Raw genomic sequence first — 19,150 nt, 5'->3', positions numbered from 1 at the left:
AACCAATTTGTGACGCCACCCGCTTTGCGTTTCGGGTGGGATGAGAAGGATTTGGCTTTGGTCTTATTGTGGCAGACAGGGGGGTGTGGAGGAGCACTCTGCCTGTACTGACCCAGGATCCAGTTAATTCAGCTGGCAACAGCATGTGAGGGAGCGCGCTGCCCATGCAGATCCTCGAAAGATGTTTGTTTCCCCGGTGTGCCTTTTGTCGAATAGGCAGCGGTGTGGTGAGGAGCGCACTGCCCATATGAAGCGTGGTAAAGTAGGGCAGCGACATTAAGAGAGCGCACTGCCAGTAAAGAACTCTCAGGTGTGCCTTTTTGTTGGGCGGGCAGCGGCATGGAATGGAACGCCCTGCCAGAGTGAAGTGTGATAAAAAGTTGGGCAGGAGCTTGAAGGAGAGCACGCTGCCTATGAAGAACCCCGGCGTGTCTTTCGCTGGATGGGCAGCGGCGTGAGAGGAGCACGCTGCAGCGTGAAGAGTGATAAAAGTCGGGCAGCAGCGTAGAGAGGAGCGTGCTGCCTATGAATATCTGCCGTCCTCCCGAAGGCCACTCTGTGGGTAGCTCCTGGAATGTGGCCGGCTTCGTTGAGGCTAACCACAGACTGGCCGCCCTATCCCAACTAATACAGGACTCTGCCTCCTCTTAAAGGGCCAGCACCATTCAAGGCATTGCCTCATGCCAGCTGCACAAACTTTGGCATAAACGCTTGAGTATCTGGAGGAGTTACTCCATTGGTTTGGTTAAAGTCACCCACTACTTTGCAGTACTGACCAGGAGCAGTTGAGCCGTAGGTGGAGTAGCGCTAAAAAGAAAATAACGGCATCGAGCACCGCCTTTCATGTTAACCTAGTACCCAAGGGGCAAGGCGGGAACAAGCGGGCACAATGTCTAAGACCAAAAGTGCTGGCACCCATCCTTGGTGCTCTCGGAGGGAGAGTCACAAGCCTACCAGATACAGGAGCGAAAACCAGGATGACGAGGGGCGGTCAAGGCCAGCAAAGGGCGGAGTGGAGAGCCAGGACACACTACGAGGGACCAGAGGTGGTTAGTGACCTGCAAGAGCTGCTGGGGAGTGCACAGAACCTGGTGGCAAGTCTAGGCAAGGATAGGGTCAGCAGGCAAGTGCGGGAAGCCCTCCAGCTGGACAATACCGGGGAACAGGCATCAAGAGGGCCTGTAGGCCCCAACGTCCAGGTCGTCGAAGCAAGAGACTTCCAGACGGAACGGCAGCCCATGCTGAGAGGCCTAGGAGGAAGCAGCACGTGCGGGCTCAAGGAAGAAGGAGCTCTGCAACACAACTTCCCATTGTGGAAAGGGCATCTGACACTGAAGATTACAACAATGATGGGGGCGACAGAGCCTGTAGATTGTCAAGCAGCAGCCAGAACGTCCGCGGCAGAGCAAACCATGGACCGGGCAGGAGAGACCGGTGAGCCACAAATGTGTAGCTTTGTTGGGAGAGGGGGCAGGGTAATGATAGCACTGCACCACGTGCTTCTGGGGTGACATCAGGGGGGATTGCTAAATATGGCATGGTGGGAGTCCTGAACGCAGCATGCAAGGGGCCTTAGTGCACCAGGCTACCTCTGGGCAATGGAAGGGCGGGACGGGGCCCTGGGGACATAGCTTACCCCTATTCACCTGCGCGCCATGGTGGCCATGGCAGGGCTCGGGTTGCCTGTTACCCCAACTGGCTGTCCGAATTTCTGGCAGGGCATGGGTCTATGGCAAGGTCCGAGCAGTGGGGCAACCCGTATGACTTCATCAGTTGTTGGCAACCCACAATCAGCAGTACACTATGAAGGGACAGCCATAGGGAAGTCCAATGCGGGGGGGCATCAGTGGCACAGAGGCCACAGGAGAGGATAGCAAGCTAACAGGCAGCATAGCAAGTCCGGAGCCAGAGCCACAGACGCCCACTGACCCCACAAAGGCTTGGGTCGGGGATGGAGCAGCAGTGGGAGGGGAAGGTAAACTCACTAGTGAGTACATAAGACCTTCACCAGGCCACACACCAATAATAGCCAGAGAGACAGTATTGCCCAGCCTCATGCCAGTGTATACATTGATGCTCCTCTTCCTGTTAACCTGTGCATCCCCGCCTCTCACACATGTCCCTTGTAACGTCAATTTATAGATTGAGGCCTCCACTAACTGCTAATTCTGCTCTCTCGTGTATGATGTCATTGGCAATCTCAGTCTATAGATTGATGCATCCACCTCCATTACCTGGTAATTCCGCTCTCTCATGCATGATGTCATTGAAAATATCAGTCTATAGATTGAGTACTTGCCCGTTTTAGCTGTGTAAGTTTTTCTCACACACACTAGATGTCTGGTAACACTGGTCTGTAGAGTGACGCACCTCTTGTTTCTTTTCAGGAAGTCCACGAGATAGTAAACCGCGCTCTGAGCCGGTTTAGCGAGGACCGCATTGGACTTGTTGATTACGCTCTGGAGTCTTCTGGTATGTACCAAAGTCAGTCACTAGTGCTGGAGTGAAGTGGGGGTGTAAGTGATAGGCTTGATTTAACGCGAATTCATGCCAGCGACGCCTGGGTGGGGCAGCCGGTGACGGTTGGACAAAGAGCAAAAATCCCTTCCACAGTAGAAGACATAAGAGTATATGTTGAGCAACAGAGCAGTAGCATGATTCCTTCTAAATGCCTTGCAGATTTCTATGTCCACTTCCTAGTTGCGTAACTAGCTGAGGCACGCAGTCTGGTTTACGACCTTGCCCACCATTATAGCTGCACACACACTCTGTAAGAAGGGTGTCTAGGGAATTTTTAAATGACTATTTTTCAGACCATGCACGAAAAAAAATCTGCTGTAAAATAAGCAAGTATCATTGGCAAAGCCAGGTGGTCTGGGATTAATGTGGTAAAGTGTGCTGCATTAGCTCAAAAGAGCAAGTCAGGGGAGGGAGCCAGCAAGCGCGTACTGAGGTTTCAGTAGAAAAGTGCAGCTCAGTAGATGCCCTCAAGTGCTGCCAGACAAATACACTCAACAGCCAGTAGCGTTAGGTGAGAAAGGAGTACTCAGCTGGGCTGAGCTGTGCCGTGATTGACAAAGTGTCAAGTCAGTGGTTGCAAGAGGCTGCTCGAACAAAGCTTGTGGCTGAAAGGTGTGGATCCGTGGCCTTTTCTATATATATCGTAAGCAGTGGGCCTGCTTGACAGCTGTCAACCCAGACATAATAGTTCAAGTTCAAGTTTAACATTTGTATAGCGCACTACTCACCCAGAGGGTCTCAAGGCGCTTGAGGGAGGGGGGTACTTTACTTATCAAATATCCAAGTTTTTAGTTGTTTTCTGAAGGAGAGGTGGTTCTATGTAAGGCGGAGGTGGGTGGGGAGAGAATTCCAGGTTATGGCCGCTAAGTAGGAGAAGGATCTTCCCCCCATGGTGGATCTATGGATGCGTGGAATTGAGGCGAGGGCTTGATTGGACGATCGTAGTTGGCGGGTGGGGGTGTAAAAGGACAAGCGTGTGTTGAGGCATTCGGGTCCAAGGTCGTAGAGGGCTTTGTGTGCGTGGGTGAGGAGACGGAACGTTATTCTCTTGTTGACGGGGAGCCAGTGGAGGTCTTTCAGGTGACCGGAAATGTGAGCTTGGCGGGGGATGTCTAGTATGAGTCTGGCTGATGCGTTTTGGATGCGTTGGAGTTTTTTCTGTAGTTTGGCTGTGGTTCCGGCGTAAAGGGTGTTTCCGTAGTCCAGTCAGCTTGTGACCAGTGCGTGGGTGACCGTCTTTCTTGTTTCGGTGGGGATCCAACGGAAGATTTTTTTGAGCATACGTAGTATGTTGAAGCATGATGATGAGACGGCGTTGACTTGTCTGGTCATCGAGAGGGAGGAGTCCAGGATGAAGCCCAGGTTACGTGCGTGGTCCGTTGGTATGGGTGCGTTTCCCAGGGCCGGTGGCCACCATGAGTCGTCCCAGGCGTCGGGGGATGATCCTAAGATGAGGATTTCCGTTTTGTCCGAGTTCAGTTTTAAACGGCTGTTCTTTATCCACTCGGCTACTTCTTTCATCCCTTCGTGTAGGTTGGTTTTGGCGGTGTTTGGGTCTTTGGTGACGGAGAGGAAAAGCTGGATGTCGTCTGAGTAGGAGATGATGTTGAGGTTGTGTTGGCGCGCGATGGATGCGAGGGGACTCATGTATACGTTGAAGAGTGTGGGACTGAGTGATGATCCTTGTGGTACTCCGCAGATGACTTCGGAGGCCTCTGATCTAAACGGGGGGAGGCGGACTCTCTGGGTTCTTCCGGCGAGGAACGAGATGATCCAGTCCAATGCTTTTCCTTGTATTCCGACGTTGCTGAGGCGTTGTATAAGGGTGCTATGAGCGACTGTGTCGAATGCTGCGGAGAGGTCAAGTAGGATGAGGGCAGCTGTTTCTCCGTTGTCCAGTAGTGTTCGAATGTCGTCTGTTGCTGCGATGAGGGCGGTTTCGGTGCTGTGTTTGGCTCGGAAGCCGGACTGTGAACGGTCGAGGGATTTGTTGGATTCGAGGAAGGTGGCGAGCTGACTGTTGACGGCTTTCTCAATGACTTTGGCAGGGAATGGGAGGAGCGAGATCGGGCGGTAGTTCTTAAGTTCAGTGGGGTCTGCTGTTGGTTTCTTCAGGAGGGCACTGAGTTCGGCATGTTTCCAGCTTTCCGGGAAGGTAGCTGAGTTGAGGGAGCAGTTGATGACGTCTCGGAGATGGGGTGCGATAATGGAGTCTGCTTTGTTGAAAATGTGGTGGGGACATGGGTCGGTTGGCGATCCTGAGTGGATGGAGTTCATCAGGCGGATGGTGTCTTCAATGGTGATTGGGTTCCAGGCGCAAAGGTTGTTGGAGGGGGGTTTTAGTTCGGAGGTGGGTGGGATGGACTGGTCTCCGGACTGGTTTCCAAAGCTGTTATGTATGCCAGCGATTTTGTTGTGGAAGAATGAGGCTAGGGAGTCGCAGAGGTCTTGGGAGGGAGTGATGTTGTTGTTGCCGGCGGTGGGGTTGGTAAATTCTTTGACGATGTTGAATAGTTCCTTGCTGTTGTGAGCGTTGTTGTCGAGTCGATCCTTGAATGCTGATTTTTTGGTGGATCGGATCAGTTGGTGGTGTTTGCGGGTGGCGTTCTTGAAGGTGGCCAGGTTGTCGGTGGTTGGGTTTTTTCGCCAGGCTTTCTCGAGGGTGCGACAGATCTTCTTGGATTTCTTAAGGTCATCATTGAACCAGGGGGATTTTTTGCTACCTTGCTTGATTAGATGGTTTTTCAAGGGTGCTAATTCGTCAGCGCTGTGGGTGATCCATTTTGTGAGGTTGGTGGCTGCAAGGTTTGGGTCCGATGATTTTGCAGGGGGGTTTTGGTGAAGCGCTGTGAAGAACTGGTCGGTGGTAATTTTGTTCCAGTTTCTGCAGGGAATTGGTTGTGGGTGGTTGTGAGTCGTAGTCTTTTTGTCGTGAACGTAGCTGTGGTATGTCCAATGGAGAGTTGTGGTGTGATTGAAGGAGATGAGCTTGCTGGAGGTGAAGATTGGATCGAGCGTGCGCCCGGCATAGTGGGTGGGGGTGTCAACAAGTTGTTTGAGTCCGAGATTGGCGAGGTTGTCTAGAAGGGTGGTGGTGTTGCTGTCGTTGTTCTTTTCCAGGTGGAAGTTGAGGTCTCCCAGTAGAATGTAGTCCTCGGAGGAGAGGGCATGTGGGCTGATGAAGTCAGTGATGTCTTCGCTGAATTGTGTGCGGGGTCCTGGTGGCCTGTAGATGAGGGTGCCTCTGAGTGTGGTCTTTGGGTCGGTGTGGATCTGGAAGGGAAGGTGTTCAGCGGCTGCAAGGTTATCGTCAGAACTGGTCGTGATGCGGATGGTGTTCTTATGAACAATGGCGATGCCTCCTCCTGTTTGTTTGATGCGGTCCTTTCGAATGATCTTGTAGCCGTCAGGGATGGCTATGGCGATGTCGGGCGTTGATGAGGCGTTCATTCAGGTTTCTGTAAGAAAGGCGACGTCCGGCGATGTGGTGTCGAGTAGGTTCCAAAGTTCAATGGCGTGTCTGTGGACCGAGCGGGTGTTGACCAGGATGCACTTCAGGTGGTTGTTGTCGGAGCTCTGTTTGGAGTTTGTGGATTTTGTGTGGGTCCTGATGCAGTCGAACTTGCAGGAGTGGCAGGTGAAGGGTCCATGGGTGTGGCCTGGGGCGTCTTGGTGGCAGTTTGTAGGTCGGCCGGGGTTAAGGGCTGCGAGGGTTGCGGCGTCGTACGTTATGCGGGTGAGTGGATTTTGCGGGGGCCAGGGGGTTTGGCGCTGGGCGCGGTCCAGGAGCGGACGACGTAGATGGGCTTACCTTTGGCGCACCTTCGGCGCGCATGGGGCGCGCTCGCTGCGCGTGAACGCTGCACGTCAGCTGTTCTGACATAAGTGGATAGTGGGGGGGGCGGAGCAAGGGAGGGTCAGCTGGGAGGCGGGAGCAGGGTGGAGAGGCGGGCTGGGAGTCACAACAACAAAATGGCAGCAAAGCAAAAGTGAAACAGGACGAGATAGGCACAAGCAGGGAATATCGCAAAGATGTGGGCAGAGGCACCGGCACAATCGGGCACAAATTGAATCCGCAGCAGGCAATTCGAACTTTGTAAATAGCGCAGCAGGCAATTCGAGTTTTGTAAATAGCGCTACAGGAATAAACAAGCACTCGCGCAATGTGGAATCAATGCAATATAGCGCTACGCTATTAATCAGGCGCTACAATAGTTACAGTGAATGAAATCAGAGCACATGATAATGGCAGCAATTGGTAGTCAAGCGCTACGATACCTGGTGGCCAGGGAGCGTGGGGAGCGACCGCTTCTGCACGAGTCAGGACGGTCACAGCGTTGGCTCAGAAGGGTCAGGCCTTTACTTTTAGTGGGAGGGAGGGTCAGCTGGGAGGCGGGAGCGGGGTGGAGAGGCGGGTTGGGAGTCACAACAACAAAATGGCAGCAAAGCAAAAGTGAAACAGGACGAGATAGGCACTAGCAGGAAATATCGCAAAGATGTGGGCAGAGGCACCGGCACAATCAGGCACAAATTGAATCAGCAGCAGGCGTTTCGAACTTTGTAAATCGCGCAGCAGGCAATTCGAGCTTTGTAAATAGCGCTACAGGAATAAACAAGCACTCGCGCAATGTGGAATCAATGCAATATAGCGCTACGCTATTAATCAGGCGCTACAATAGTTACAGTGAATGAAATCAGAGCACAAGGTAATGGCAGCAATTGGCAGTCAAGCGCTACGATACCCGGTGGCCAGGGAGCGTGGGAAGCGACCGCTTCTGCACGAGTCAGGACGGTCACAGCATTGGCTCAGAAGGGTCAGGCCTTTACTTTCAGTGGGAGGGAGGGTCAGCTGGGAGGCGGGAGCGGGGTGGAGAGGCGGGCTGGGAGTCACAACAACAAAATGGCAGCAAAGCAAAAGTGAAACAGGACGAGATAGGCACAAGCAGGGAATATCGCAAAGATGTGGGCAGAGGCACCGGCACAATCAGACCCAAATTGAATCAGCAGCAGGCAATTCGAACTTTGAAAATAGCGCAGCAGGCAATTCGAGCTTTGTAAATAGCGCTACAGGAATAAACAAGCACTCGCACAATGTAGAATCAATGCAATATAGCGCTACGCTATTAATCAGGCGCTACAATAGTTACAGTGAATGAAATCAGAGCACAAGGTAATGGCAGCAATTGGCAGTCAAGCGCTACGATACCCGGTGGCCAGGGAGCATGGGGAGCGACCGCTTGGAAACAATCCTTGGAAACAATCTAAAACAGGTGTTCCCAACCTTTTGATTTCAGGTGACCCCCCACGGATTCATTACTGGAATCCGGGGACCTCCACTGAGTCATTACTGGAAGCACGGGACCCTCGCCTACACACTGTCGATTTGAACCGCAAAACAATAGACAAAAAAATGCAGACAAAAAGCATTCATCAAACAAATACCGAAATGATGACACACTTTATTTAAATTGCAAACACATATAAATAAACACAATGTTAATTTTAATAAAAAGGTTGGAGCTTTTATAAATTCAATTGAGGCCACTCATCATTCATACTATATTCTGTTTGATGCACTTGCACTGCTCCCACAAATGAATCTGAGGATTGTAATTTCATTGTTAGCCTCCAGTTTCAAATTCCTTCCCATTTACAGTACGTTTTAGAATGTTCAATTGTACATTTAGCTTCTTTATTTGTATGCACTTTATTAATCTTGATATTAAGTAGTCGCAGACTCCCAGGGGACCCCGGACCCCAGCTTGGGAACCACTGATCGAAAACATTGAGAGTACTGCTAAACTTCTTTGGTTACCCGGAAGCTTAGATGCATAAAAGATCATTCGGACTCCTTTTACACACATTTCCTTCACACAATGTGGAGATTACATAGATTGTTATCAGTGGAAAATGCAGTATTGGAGAGGGGAAGGCCCCAAGTTGAAATCAGCAGGTAAAGGGCCTTCCACCTGTTTGAGTAACGACATAAGAGGCAAAGTGGTACTCGGCAACATGTAAAACATTTTTTAATAAACAATATTTTAATTATGTTCATTTTTTTGCTGTCCTAAAAAAAAGTTTTGTACCATGTTACGATTACTGGAATATTGTTTACATTGATGATTTCTAAAACATTTTGTAACAGAACAGCAGAGCTTTGGATTGTTCCATCACAGATGCATAGGTTGTATACCTTAGCACTTATCTCTGCCAGCGAGATGCTTTCTGCGGTTACAGTGTACAGATGTGAGACTTGCGGACTATCCTTGACCTCGTTTCTTGTTTTGCTCGTTCTCTGTCAGGGGCGAGTGTCCTGAGCACGCGTTGCTCGGAAACCTATGAGACCAAGACCGCCCTGCTGAGTCTGTTTGGTATCCCCCTGTGGTACCAGTCGCAGTCCCCACGTGTGATTTTGCAGGTAAGGAAACCAAGCAGGTGTTTCAGCACCTCCTCTTTCGCACATGTACATGCCATGTAGCAGGCTGCAGCAGTGCAAGACTCCCTCACATAGAATCTGTATTGCAGACCGCAGCAGTGCTAGCTCACCGCACACAGAAGCAGTACAGCACAGTTTGCAGCAGTGCAAGCGTCCCTTACCCACAATAGAGGTGCAGTAAGCGGCCAAGCTTCCAGCACACAAATAACATGCACAGCACATGCAGCAGAAGTGCACAGAAGAGGTGGAACATGGCAGCAATGCAAGCCTTCCTTCTCACAAACAATGTGGCAGCAGCAGAGCAAGCTTCCCTCACATGCCCCATAGTTACAGATCCCTAAACAAAACCTGTAAGTGTGAAGAGTTTGACAAGCCTCCTGAATTGCTAGATGAGCAAGCACAACTGAAAATATATTAGCTTACAATTAAGACTATAAACATCTGCACATAGAGAGGGACCAATTTTGCAGATCTAATCTCTGCCACACAACTTCATTATGGTGTATTTTAAGGCTTTTGCTTTGGGCACTGGACAATAGGGCTGTATGGCGGCAGATGAGCCTCAAGTCAAAAAGATTGTATTCCCCTTTTCCCTGGAGCCTCGGAGGGTTAGTTCGCCACAGAGGTGCATGCTTACTGAGGTAGAACTGGGGGAATAGGCACAGTGATTACCCAACTTGACTCCTACTCCATGCTGCTACTAAAGTCGGTTAAGTCCTCTTGTTGTCATCAGGACTTGGAGAGCAGTTGAAAGACTGACACTGTGTGTCTTTAGTCTATGTTGCTGGATCAACAAAGTGTATGCTAGGGTATCTCTCGATCACTAGGTAGCCATGAGAGCTTGTTACTTATACAAGACCACACATTTTATACTATTCTAGTGAATAGACCAGGTGGTATCTACCTTCTGCAGGAAGGATTGCCCTTCAAGGAAAAGCAGGGATAGTAAGAGCATCCCCTTTTCTGGCAGATTGTCAGGATCCTGCTGTGTCCTAGAAAGAGACTTAGGCTTTATAGTGATTGGAGGAAAGATAACCAATCACTTATTCGCTCCCCATCCTAGTCTGTTGCATGTTTTATTTCTGCTCTCTTTTTCTGCAGCCTGATTCGAACCCTGGAAACTGCTGGGCCTTCCGTGGCTCCCAAGGCTTTGCTGTTGTCCGGCTGTCCAGTCGCATCCGCCCCACAGCGGTCACTCTGGAGCACATCCCCAAGTCACTGTCGCCCAAGGGCTCCATACCTAGCGCTCCCAAGGACTTTGCAATCTACGTGAGTATGAGCAAGACAAAAGTGGGGAGAGTGCATGGGTTAACTGGTGTAAGGTCAAAGAACAACGCTTCCTCTGTATGTGTGGGCAGGACAGGTTTTGAGGATATACGCGTTATCACATGTTGTGTAAAGAGTCTCTGTGTATTTCTTTTAGTTGCCTGAGAAAACTTTGAAAATAGATTCCTTTGGAATCCTTACCTTGAAAATCAGCTACAGAAATTAAGCAATACAATGATTTGCATTAGATTAACAATAAATTCAAACGAACTCCTATAGGGCCATATGTATCAACATCCTCATTTGCGATTCTCAAATAGCGATTTTTTAGAAATCACTATTTGAGAATTGCAAAACGTGATGTATTAAAGAAATCTCATTTTTTTTGCGAATTCTTAGTACTCCTTAATTGCGATTAGCAAATTGCGAAATCGCAATTAAGGAATACTTTCCCATTCTTTTCTATGGGCCAGTAGGCCCATGGAAATTAATGGGAAGTCATTCTCAATTTGCGATTCGCAATTTGAGAATCGCAAATTGAGAATAATTTCAAGGGTGCAAGGGTGTCATAAGGACACCCTGATGCACCCCTGAAAGGAACATGTGTGCACATATGGCGCACATACATGCCCCAAGGGCATATATGTGCACCACATAGCACCTTTACAAATGCAAAAAAGTGCATTTGTGAACGAAATCGCAAATTACCACCAACTTGAAGTTGGTGGTAATTAGCAATTTCTTAATGAGAAATCGCACAACTTGGGTGCTTGATGCATAGCATTTAAGGAATCACAATTTGCGATTCCTTAGATGCTTAGGCAAAATTAAGAAATCTCAAATTTTGCAATTCCTTAATTTTGCGACGAGAAAACAGCTCATACATCGCGTTTAGCGATTTTTCATTTGCAAACGCTGTATTTTTGTGAATCGCAGCGTTTGCGAATGAAAAATTGTTTGATACATGTGCCCCATAGTGATTGTGATGACCTTACACTAACCCTCAAACTACCCACAGTATTAGTCCCGACACCGGCCTGCTGCGTTTGAATTGTTGCATCTTACCTTTTCCACATCCATGGGAACATAATTACTCTAATGCAGGGCAGTCCGGCATCAGAGCAGGGTGGCCGGATAAATGCCAGATTTTCATGATCACCACGTAAAATAAATTCACATATAAGGAATCTGGATAGAACTAATTTACATAGTAGGAGGTTGTCCTAAAAATCTGACATGGATCCAGCCATTCTGGACAGCGTTTCTCTAAGGTATTCAAGTGTCTATGAAAGTGTTACTTTAGTGAAACCAAGGGGTTTCCTTGGTGCGGAATGGCTGGAAACAATTCCTCCGGTACACTGTATTATGGAGGTTTTTTTCACTGATCTAAAACGTGTGTTTGATCCTTTGATTAACAATTTTGTAAACCGTCAAAACTCCAAAATTCTGGGAAATGAAAATGTTCCCCCACGTTCCCTCATTGTTGTAAGTACAACTTTATTTTCCCATAAGTTTGGAGTTTACTATTTGCAATAGATTGTTTTGACTGGAGAAAAGAGGTAGATATGACATACCATGGTAAAAGATTGAAGAAAGAAAGATCAAATTTTTCCTCCTTTTAGTAAGAAATTGAGTCACCTTAAAAATGCCCTAAAATACTCAGGAGAGACTTGCACAATCCCCTACCTTCCTGCTAAAGTGATCTCCGTTCCATTTTCTCTATTCTGTAAAATGTGTAAAGGAATATCACGTGCTGTACAGAGCAACCTGGAAAAAAATATTTCTCTTATCTTAGTTGTTTAAAAAACTAATAATAATAGTAGACCTAGTCTGAACATGTGTTACAGACAGCACAGGGACTGTGGGTCTTTACTTTATAACCATTGTTTAAACAAGCATTGACAATGGGTCTGGACCTGGCAAGTTTGGAATGGGGTTTAATGAATTTTTTTGCAATATAAATTACTAGTTTAAAACATGATAATAAAAAATACCAAGGCGGTGTTTGACTTACCAGCTCTGTTACTGGAGGGCAATGCGTTTTAGGTAGATGTGCACACACATGGGATCGGACAAAATGCCATCACTCACAGTGTAAAAGACCAATGGCTTAATTGGGCTGATACATTGCTCCATGTTTTATGCAGTGATAAAAGGAAGCCATATGTGAATGATGGTTTAACAAACCTGTGGTTGAAGAGGACAGACCCACAACCTTTGTGAAACTATATATTTATGTACATTTAGTTTTTTTTTCCATTCCATGAGACTGACAAGACTTCTAGAGCAGTCTTTAAGCCAGACCTGAAAAGCAAATGGAGCAATAGGCATAGTTTTGAGACGTGTGGCAGTCTTCCCATTTCTCCACTGTATGAAGAGAGAGAGACCGCAAACATAGTGTATCCATCCCTAAAATATTTGGACTGGTAGAATCGTCAAACAATCCCAAAATACTGTTCATCAGTGTTGCAGTTTAATGCAAATGCTACTTACCAGTATGCATCTGTTCTTGGCATGTAGGGCTGCTGACATTCATATCTGTGCATAGATCGCCGCCTAGTGTTGGGTCCGGATGATTGCACATTGTTGTCCTGGAATAGTCTTCGAAGTATCACGAGATAGGTGGCTCCTCCCCTGGACTACAGTGCGCATGGGCATCGCCTCCATCCCCAGATTGTTTTTAGCCATTGACAGAGATGGAGTGAAGTATGTGAGTGATGACCATGCTATGAGCATATATATATGAATGAACACTGCAGCTGCTACAAGCGCCGGGGAGGAGGGTGGGCGATATGAATGTCAGCAGCCCTACATGCCAAGAACAGATGCATACTGGTAAGTAGCATTTGCAGTTCGAGGCATGTGGGCTGCTGAATTCATATCTGTGCATAGAATACATAGCAGTCCCTCCATTATCGGCGGCCGCCCGTGCCAGCTGCAGCAGTCTGATGTGTTGATCCGGACGGACAACATGACGGCCATGTACTACATTCAGAAGCAGGGAGGCACACACTCTCCACAGCTGTCTCATCTGGCTCAGAGCATGTGGAAGTGGGCCATTCAGAGGAACATCTTCCTCATGGCAGAGCATCTCCCGGGCAAGGACAATCAGATGGCGGATCTGCTCAGCAGGCACAGCCATCAAATGCACGAGTGGGAGATACATCCATCAGTACTCCAACCGTACTTCCAAAAGTGGGGTCATCCAGAGATAGACCTGTTCGCCACAAAGGAGAACGCAAAATGCCAAAGCTTCGCCGCCAGGTTCCCACACCCGCAATCACAGGGCAATGCGATGTGGATGAACTGGTCAGGCAGATTTGCGTACGCTTTTCCCCCAGCACCTCTGATACCGCTGGTGGCACGCAAGCTCAGGCAGCACTCGATGACTCTCATCAGAGTGTTGATTGTCGCGCCCAGATACTGTCGCACGTGGGCGGGCTGGAGATGGGACTTTGGGTAGTTCAGAGAGAATCCCAGATCGTGCAGGAGATGAATGGTGCGTGACACATGGTCGACGCACTGTTGTTCTGTCTTTGCTTGAATGAGCCAGTCGTCCAGGTAGGGGTAGACGTGGACGCCCTGGCGACGGAGATGTGCCGCCACAGTCGCTAGGCACTTTGTAAATACCCTTGGCGCCGTGGTGACCCCGAACGGCAGAACCCTGAACTGGTAATGCTGGTCTTGAATCGTGAATCTGAGATACTTCCTGTGGGAAGGATGCAGGGGGATATGAAAATATGCATCTTTCAGATCCAGCGTAGCCAGGAAGTCCCCCTGCTGAAGCAGAGGGAGTACTTGCTGCAACGTGAGCATATGGAAGTGCTCCAAGAGAATGTACCAGTTGAGGGGCCTGAGGTCCAGGATGGGCCTGAGGGATCCGTCCTTTTTGGGAATTAGAAAATACAGGGAGTAAACCCCTGTTCCCCTTTCCTGCAATGGAACGAGCTCTATTGCCCCTTTTTGCAGCATGACTAGAACTTCCTGCTGCAACAAGGTCAAGTGCTCGCCGGACATAGGACGGCTCCTTGGGGGTATGTTTGGTGGAATGGAAGTAAGTTCCAGACAGTAACCGTACTGGATAAGAGACTTGACCCACCTGTCCGTGGTGATGGATCTCCACGCGGGCAGGAACTGCTGGAGTCTCCCCCCGACCGGTGTTGTATGGTCGGGGGGCAGTGACAAGACGTCACTGCTTGTTGGCGGTGGTGGACCTGGAGCTGTTGTTTCCACGTCCCCTGCCCTTGACGTTATTGCCTCTGTAGCCACCTCTACCCTTGTTGTTGTACGAGGTCTGGGTGTTACTTTTGTAATACTGTGTGGACTGCGATGCCTGACCCCTTGAGGTGCCTCTGGAATTGGAGCGGCGAAAGGAACCACTCCGAAACTGCTGAGACTGGAGGGCCCCCATAGACTTGGCAGTGTCTGTATCTTTTTTCATTTTTTCCAGCGTCGCATCCACCTCCGGGCCAAACAGGTGGTCAGGATTAACTGTTTGGTTCAGTATTGTCGTTTGAATATCGGGTTTGAACCCTGAAATTCTAAGCCAAGCATGCCGTCTAAGCAACACACTGGTGTTGATTGCCCTGGAGGCTGTATCGGCCACATCCAGCGCACATTTTATGGATGCGTTTGTGATGAGCTTTCCTTCCTGAATCAGCATTTCTCCTGCCTCCTTGTACTGGTCAGGCAAGTGTTGCAGTAGTGATTCTAAGGTGTCATAATGAGCCCTATCATAGCGTGCAAGTAGGGCCTGTGTGTTTGAGATTCTCCAAATATTAGCTGCCTGTGCAGCAATTCGTTTCCCTGAGGCCTCGAAGATTTTGGACTCTTTGTCTGGGGGAGGAGCGTCACCAGTGGTCTGCGAGTTCGCCCTCTTCCGAGCGTTGGATACAACCAACGAGTCCAGTGGCAAGTGTCCCTTGATGTATGTAGGATCCGAGGGCGCTGCCTTATATTTTTTGTCAATGCGAGGGTTGACGACACGCGCCCGGGTGGGCTCCTTGAAGACCTCCGTTGCGTGTTTAAGCACCCCCTTAAGCATTGGCAGTGTTTTGACTGACTTTTCAGCCACTGAGAAAGTGTCAAATAAAAAGTCCACATCCACAGGGTCCGAGTGCAGCTCGACATCGTGGTTAGCCGCAGCTCTCTCGATCAGAGCGTTGAAGGCCGCTGAGTCCTCCGTCGGTGACGTTTTGGCCGCAAAAAGTTGCGTGTCCTGGCCCGACTGCGGGTCCTCTGTATCGCCTCCGGCCGACCAAGGTTCGTGCTCCTCCTCCAGATCAGAGTACGCCGGATAGTTGTACTCGGCATCTTCCTCGTCAGCATCGCCTGCGGCGGAATGCGTCGGCGAGTGTCCCAGGGCTTGTGGAGACATAGGTTCTATCGGGGCCGAAGTTTCCGCAGAGTCCCTCTTATTTTGAGAGGGATCCGAAAATGTTCCAACACCGGCTCAGTGGTGATTTTTCTCTTGAGGAGAGACAGTTTCCCAGTATTGGCGTCGATGATGACCTCTCAACGCTCCTCCTCAGCAAGCGGCTGGAGCCGAAGCTTCGACACCACTAAGGCTGCTTTCGGTGTCAATACCTCCTTCGCGGGCCCGCTATGTTTCGGCGCGAAAGCCTTCGACGTCGACTTTGGCGGCAGGGTAAAACGGATAGGCGTTTGCGCCTTCGCAGGCTTCGGCGTGTGCTTAGGCGCCACAGTGTCCTGATCAGGAACCACATTGTCCTTCCGTATCCGCTGTAGGGATTCCGCTACCTTCTTTGTTAAGGCAGGAGAGGGCTTGACCGGCTCGAGCGATCTCCCCGAGTCGGGAGTCGGGAGTCGGATCGATGGCAGGCACCTTCTTCGGGGCCGACACCTCACGCGCCTTGTCCCCAAGGGTCGGCGCCGGCCGAGACCGGGTCACGTCGTCGCCCTGACGCTTCTTCGGAGCCGTCTTCGGGTCCTCGACCCCCTTCGGCGCCGACGCAGCCGCGTCGGTCGACTTCGCCTTCGGCGCCGACCCCGAGGGCTTCGGGTCGGCCATCTTGGCGTGGCTCTTCAAGTCGGCCATCTTGAATTTTTTGGAAGTTGACGCCTCCAGAACCATCTGCCCCAGCGCAACTTTCACTTTCGGTTTCGAAACCGAGGGAGCGTGACCAGATGGCTTCACTTTCGTTTTCTTCAACGTGAGTGGCGCCTCAGAAATGTCCGTGACCGGGCCCGGAGGCGGGGACGTTGGACTTATAACGAGGTCTTGGGTAAGGCCCGAAGGCGATCCCTCGACCTGGGCCGTATGAAGGGGATTGACCCCTGAGTCTTGTTCGGGGATGCTCCTCCTCCGAGCTATCCCCTACGGTGGCAATAGCCCGATCGTCTTCCCATACCTCGTCGGCGACTTCGTGAATGTCCTCATCACCCGCGTCGTAGGCATCCCCTTCGGACGCGGGACTAGATTCCGAACCTTGTACGTCGTCTTCGTCTCCAACAGATTCTTCGAATATGTCGTCTGGAGGGGGCGCCGCGGTAGCAGAGAACTTGGCCTGGAGCCTAGCGGCCCGACGAATCTTGAGAGTTTTCTTGCACCGGAATTTCGAACACGCCATGCAGCTGTCTTCGTCATGGTCCGGTGACAAGCATTTATTGCACACGGGGTGCACGTCGAGGTGTGGATACTTGGAGTTACACACTGGGCACTTCTTGAACGGAGTCCGCTCCATAGCAGAAGTGTAGTGTAGGCCCGTCCGCGCCGAGAGCACGCGGAAGGGTAGCAAGAGTTCGGAGCTGAGAGTCAGACAAGAAACCCGAACGCAACTATACCGACGCTCAGCCTAAAGACCTTTTGGTCTCGAGTGGAAAGTTGAACAACTATCCGTTCCGACAGAGGGAACCGAAACACATCCGAACCCAATGGCGGAAAAAAACAATCTGGGGATGGAGGCGATGCCCATGCGCACTGTAGTCCAGGGGAGGGGCCACCTATCTCGTGATACTTCGAAGACTCTTCCAGGACAACAATGTGCAATCATCCGGACCCAACACTAGGCGGCGATCTATGCACAGATATGAATTCAGCAGCCCACATGCCTCGAACTGTCTCTGTACATTCCTTGTTGCTGTTGCCCTAAGGACCCAGCTGAGGGCAAACAACTATGAACACCAGAGCTTCATTGGTCTTTCCACTCTCGTCATCACCTGTCTGGATGGTTGGAGTGCTGTCCTGACGGCAATCCTTCCCTGGTGCAAACATTCGGAATAAGTGCTGTAGGGCTTAAAGAGCGTTCAGACTGGATCTTTCCAACAGTGTTGTGTTGTTGATCAGCAGTCCCCTTTCATGTAAAAATGAAAATCAGCAAGGCTGCCTTAGGTACAGCTGCCAACTCTAAACTCACTTGGGTTTTCCTGTTAGTCAAGACGTGTTTACTAAGCCTCTTTTAACTAGAGAATAACTTCCAGTAGGTTGAAAAGTCATTCTTCGTACTCCTCTCTACTTTATCAAGGTACTTAGTACTAGTATTTCCAAAGTGGGTGACTTCAATATAGACATTGGCAACTTAAGGTGTGATTTTCGTGTTTTGCAGACTGAAAGATGTAGATCCACGAACGAACAGGGAGTACTCATATTACCCTGCTTCCCCAAACAAAGGGCACATACAGAACTATTGATATTGTCCAAGAAACTCAATCCAAGATGGCATTGTCCCATCGTGAGAGTCCGATCACGTGTGCACGTTTATTTTTGATTGGATGGGCAATAGCAGTCTCATCATCTTATTTTCTAGGTAATTTTTGTGTTATTCGCCTAGATAAATTGTTTATTCATTCAGTTCCAGTCTCTGAGCTAAAATGACATTCAAGTGTGCACATCTTTGACGTATAGCTAACACGTATTTCTCCTTTTTTGTCTGTGTAACATTGTTTGGAATGTATCTGTTACATGCTTAGCTTGAGTCTGCCACATTAACAGATAGATAGTTGACAAATTATCATCCCAGTGTTTATTCTCTTCCTGTTTTGAGGCTACAAACCAGTCCAAAATGATTGCTGCAAGACTGCAAAGTAGCTGACTAGGCCATTACCATCTTGGTGGCCCTCCAATTTTTAATATAGGGGCAGATTCTCAATCCAAAACGACTGTTGCATGGCTATGCACCCGAGAGGGGTATTGCTGATCTGGTAGGTATTCCCTTGCCGTAGAATGGGGCAACTACTAAATCTTAATGGCTTCCAAGTGGATGTTCAGCTTGAGTGAGACATTGCAACAATACAATTATTCAGTTTATACAAAGGGGGAAGATCGCAAATTCAGTGTTGTTGCCACACAGCTGGATGACTTGATAATTATTATTACACTTGTCTTCTTTTTACTGGGGGTGGGGGGAAAGACTTGATTTAATTTGTTTGCCATTGGACCGTTCTCTTAATTTCAAATGTGATGCACTATCACCCCACTCTTGTCTCTTTAAGGGACATGAGGAGGAGACTCAGCGCGAGGGGACATTCCTGGGCCAGTTCACGTACGATCAGGATGGAGAACCAATCCAAACTTTTTGGTTTCAGGTAAGCAACAGCGGGAGATGCAACAGAAGGTGGTGGGGATGAGACTGCGGGACTTCACTCATTTGGTCGTCTTTCCCTCAGCCCTACAGGTGAACCAGAATCATTCCGGTTCCGATCTTTAACTAGACCATACAGCTCTAAAGTTGACAAGCAATGTATCTCACTGCAGATCCATTGCGCTTCTATCCCCATAGAAACTGTGATATATTAAATACTGCAGATAGGATTGGTTTTTCTAACCCAACCCCCTTTTCCCTGCCCCCAAGTCCAAAGGCAACCCCACCCAGCCTGTGGAAAAAGGCTACAACTTGTGTGTAGCCTAACTTGTGTTCCTCATGTAAGTGCCATGAGTAAACCTGCCTTCTACCACTTGCACCTACTTCA

General features: G+C 49.4%; 1 protein-coding gene across 1 annotated transcript in view; it reads left to right on the top strand.

Moving 5' to 3' along the window:
• Positions 1-19,150, top strand: part of SUN2 (Sad1 and UNC84 domain containing 2) — a 150,709-nt gene that overhangs the window by 127,009 nt on the left and 4,550 nt on the right. The window contains exons 14-17 of the mRNA XM_086963381.1: positions 2,388-2,472; positions 8,823-8,938; positions 10,058-10,225; positions 18,674-18,766. Coding sequence (XP_086819507.1) covers positions 2,388-2,472; positions 8,823-8,938; positions 10,058-10,225; positions 18,674-18,766 — 462 coding nt within the window. The remainder of the gene's footprint in view (positions 1-2,387; positions 2,473-8,822; positions 8,939-10,057; positions 10,226-18,673; positions 18,767-19,150) is intronic.

Source organism: Lissotriton vulgaris, chromosome 1_1, assembly GCF_964263255.1.
Source record: "Lissotriton vulgaris chromosome 1_1, aLisVul1.2, whole genome shotgun sequence".
Lineage (NCBI taxonomy): Eukaryota > Metazoa > Chordata > Amphibia > Caudata > Salamandridae > Lissotriton > Lissotriton vulgaris.
Note: the sequence above shows the minus strand (reverse complement) of the source record. Positions and strands in the feature narration are given on the sequence as shown.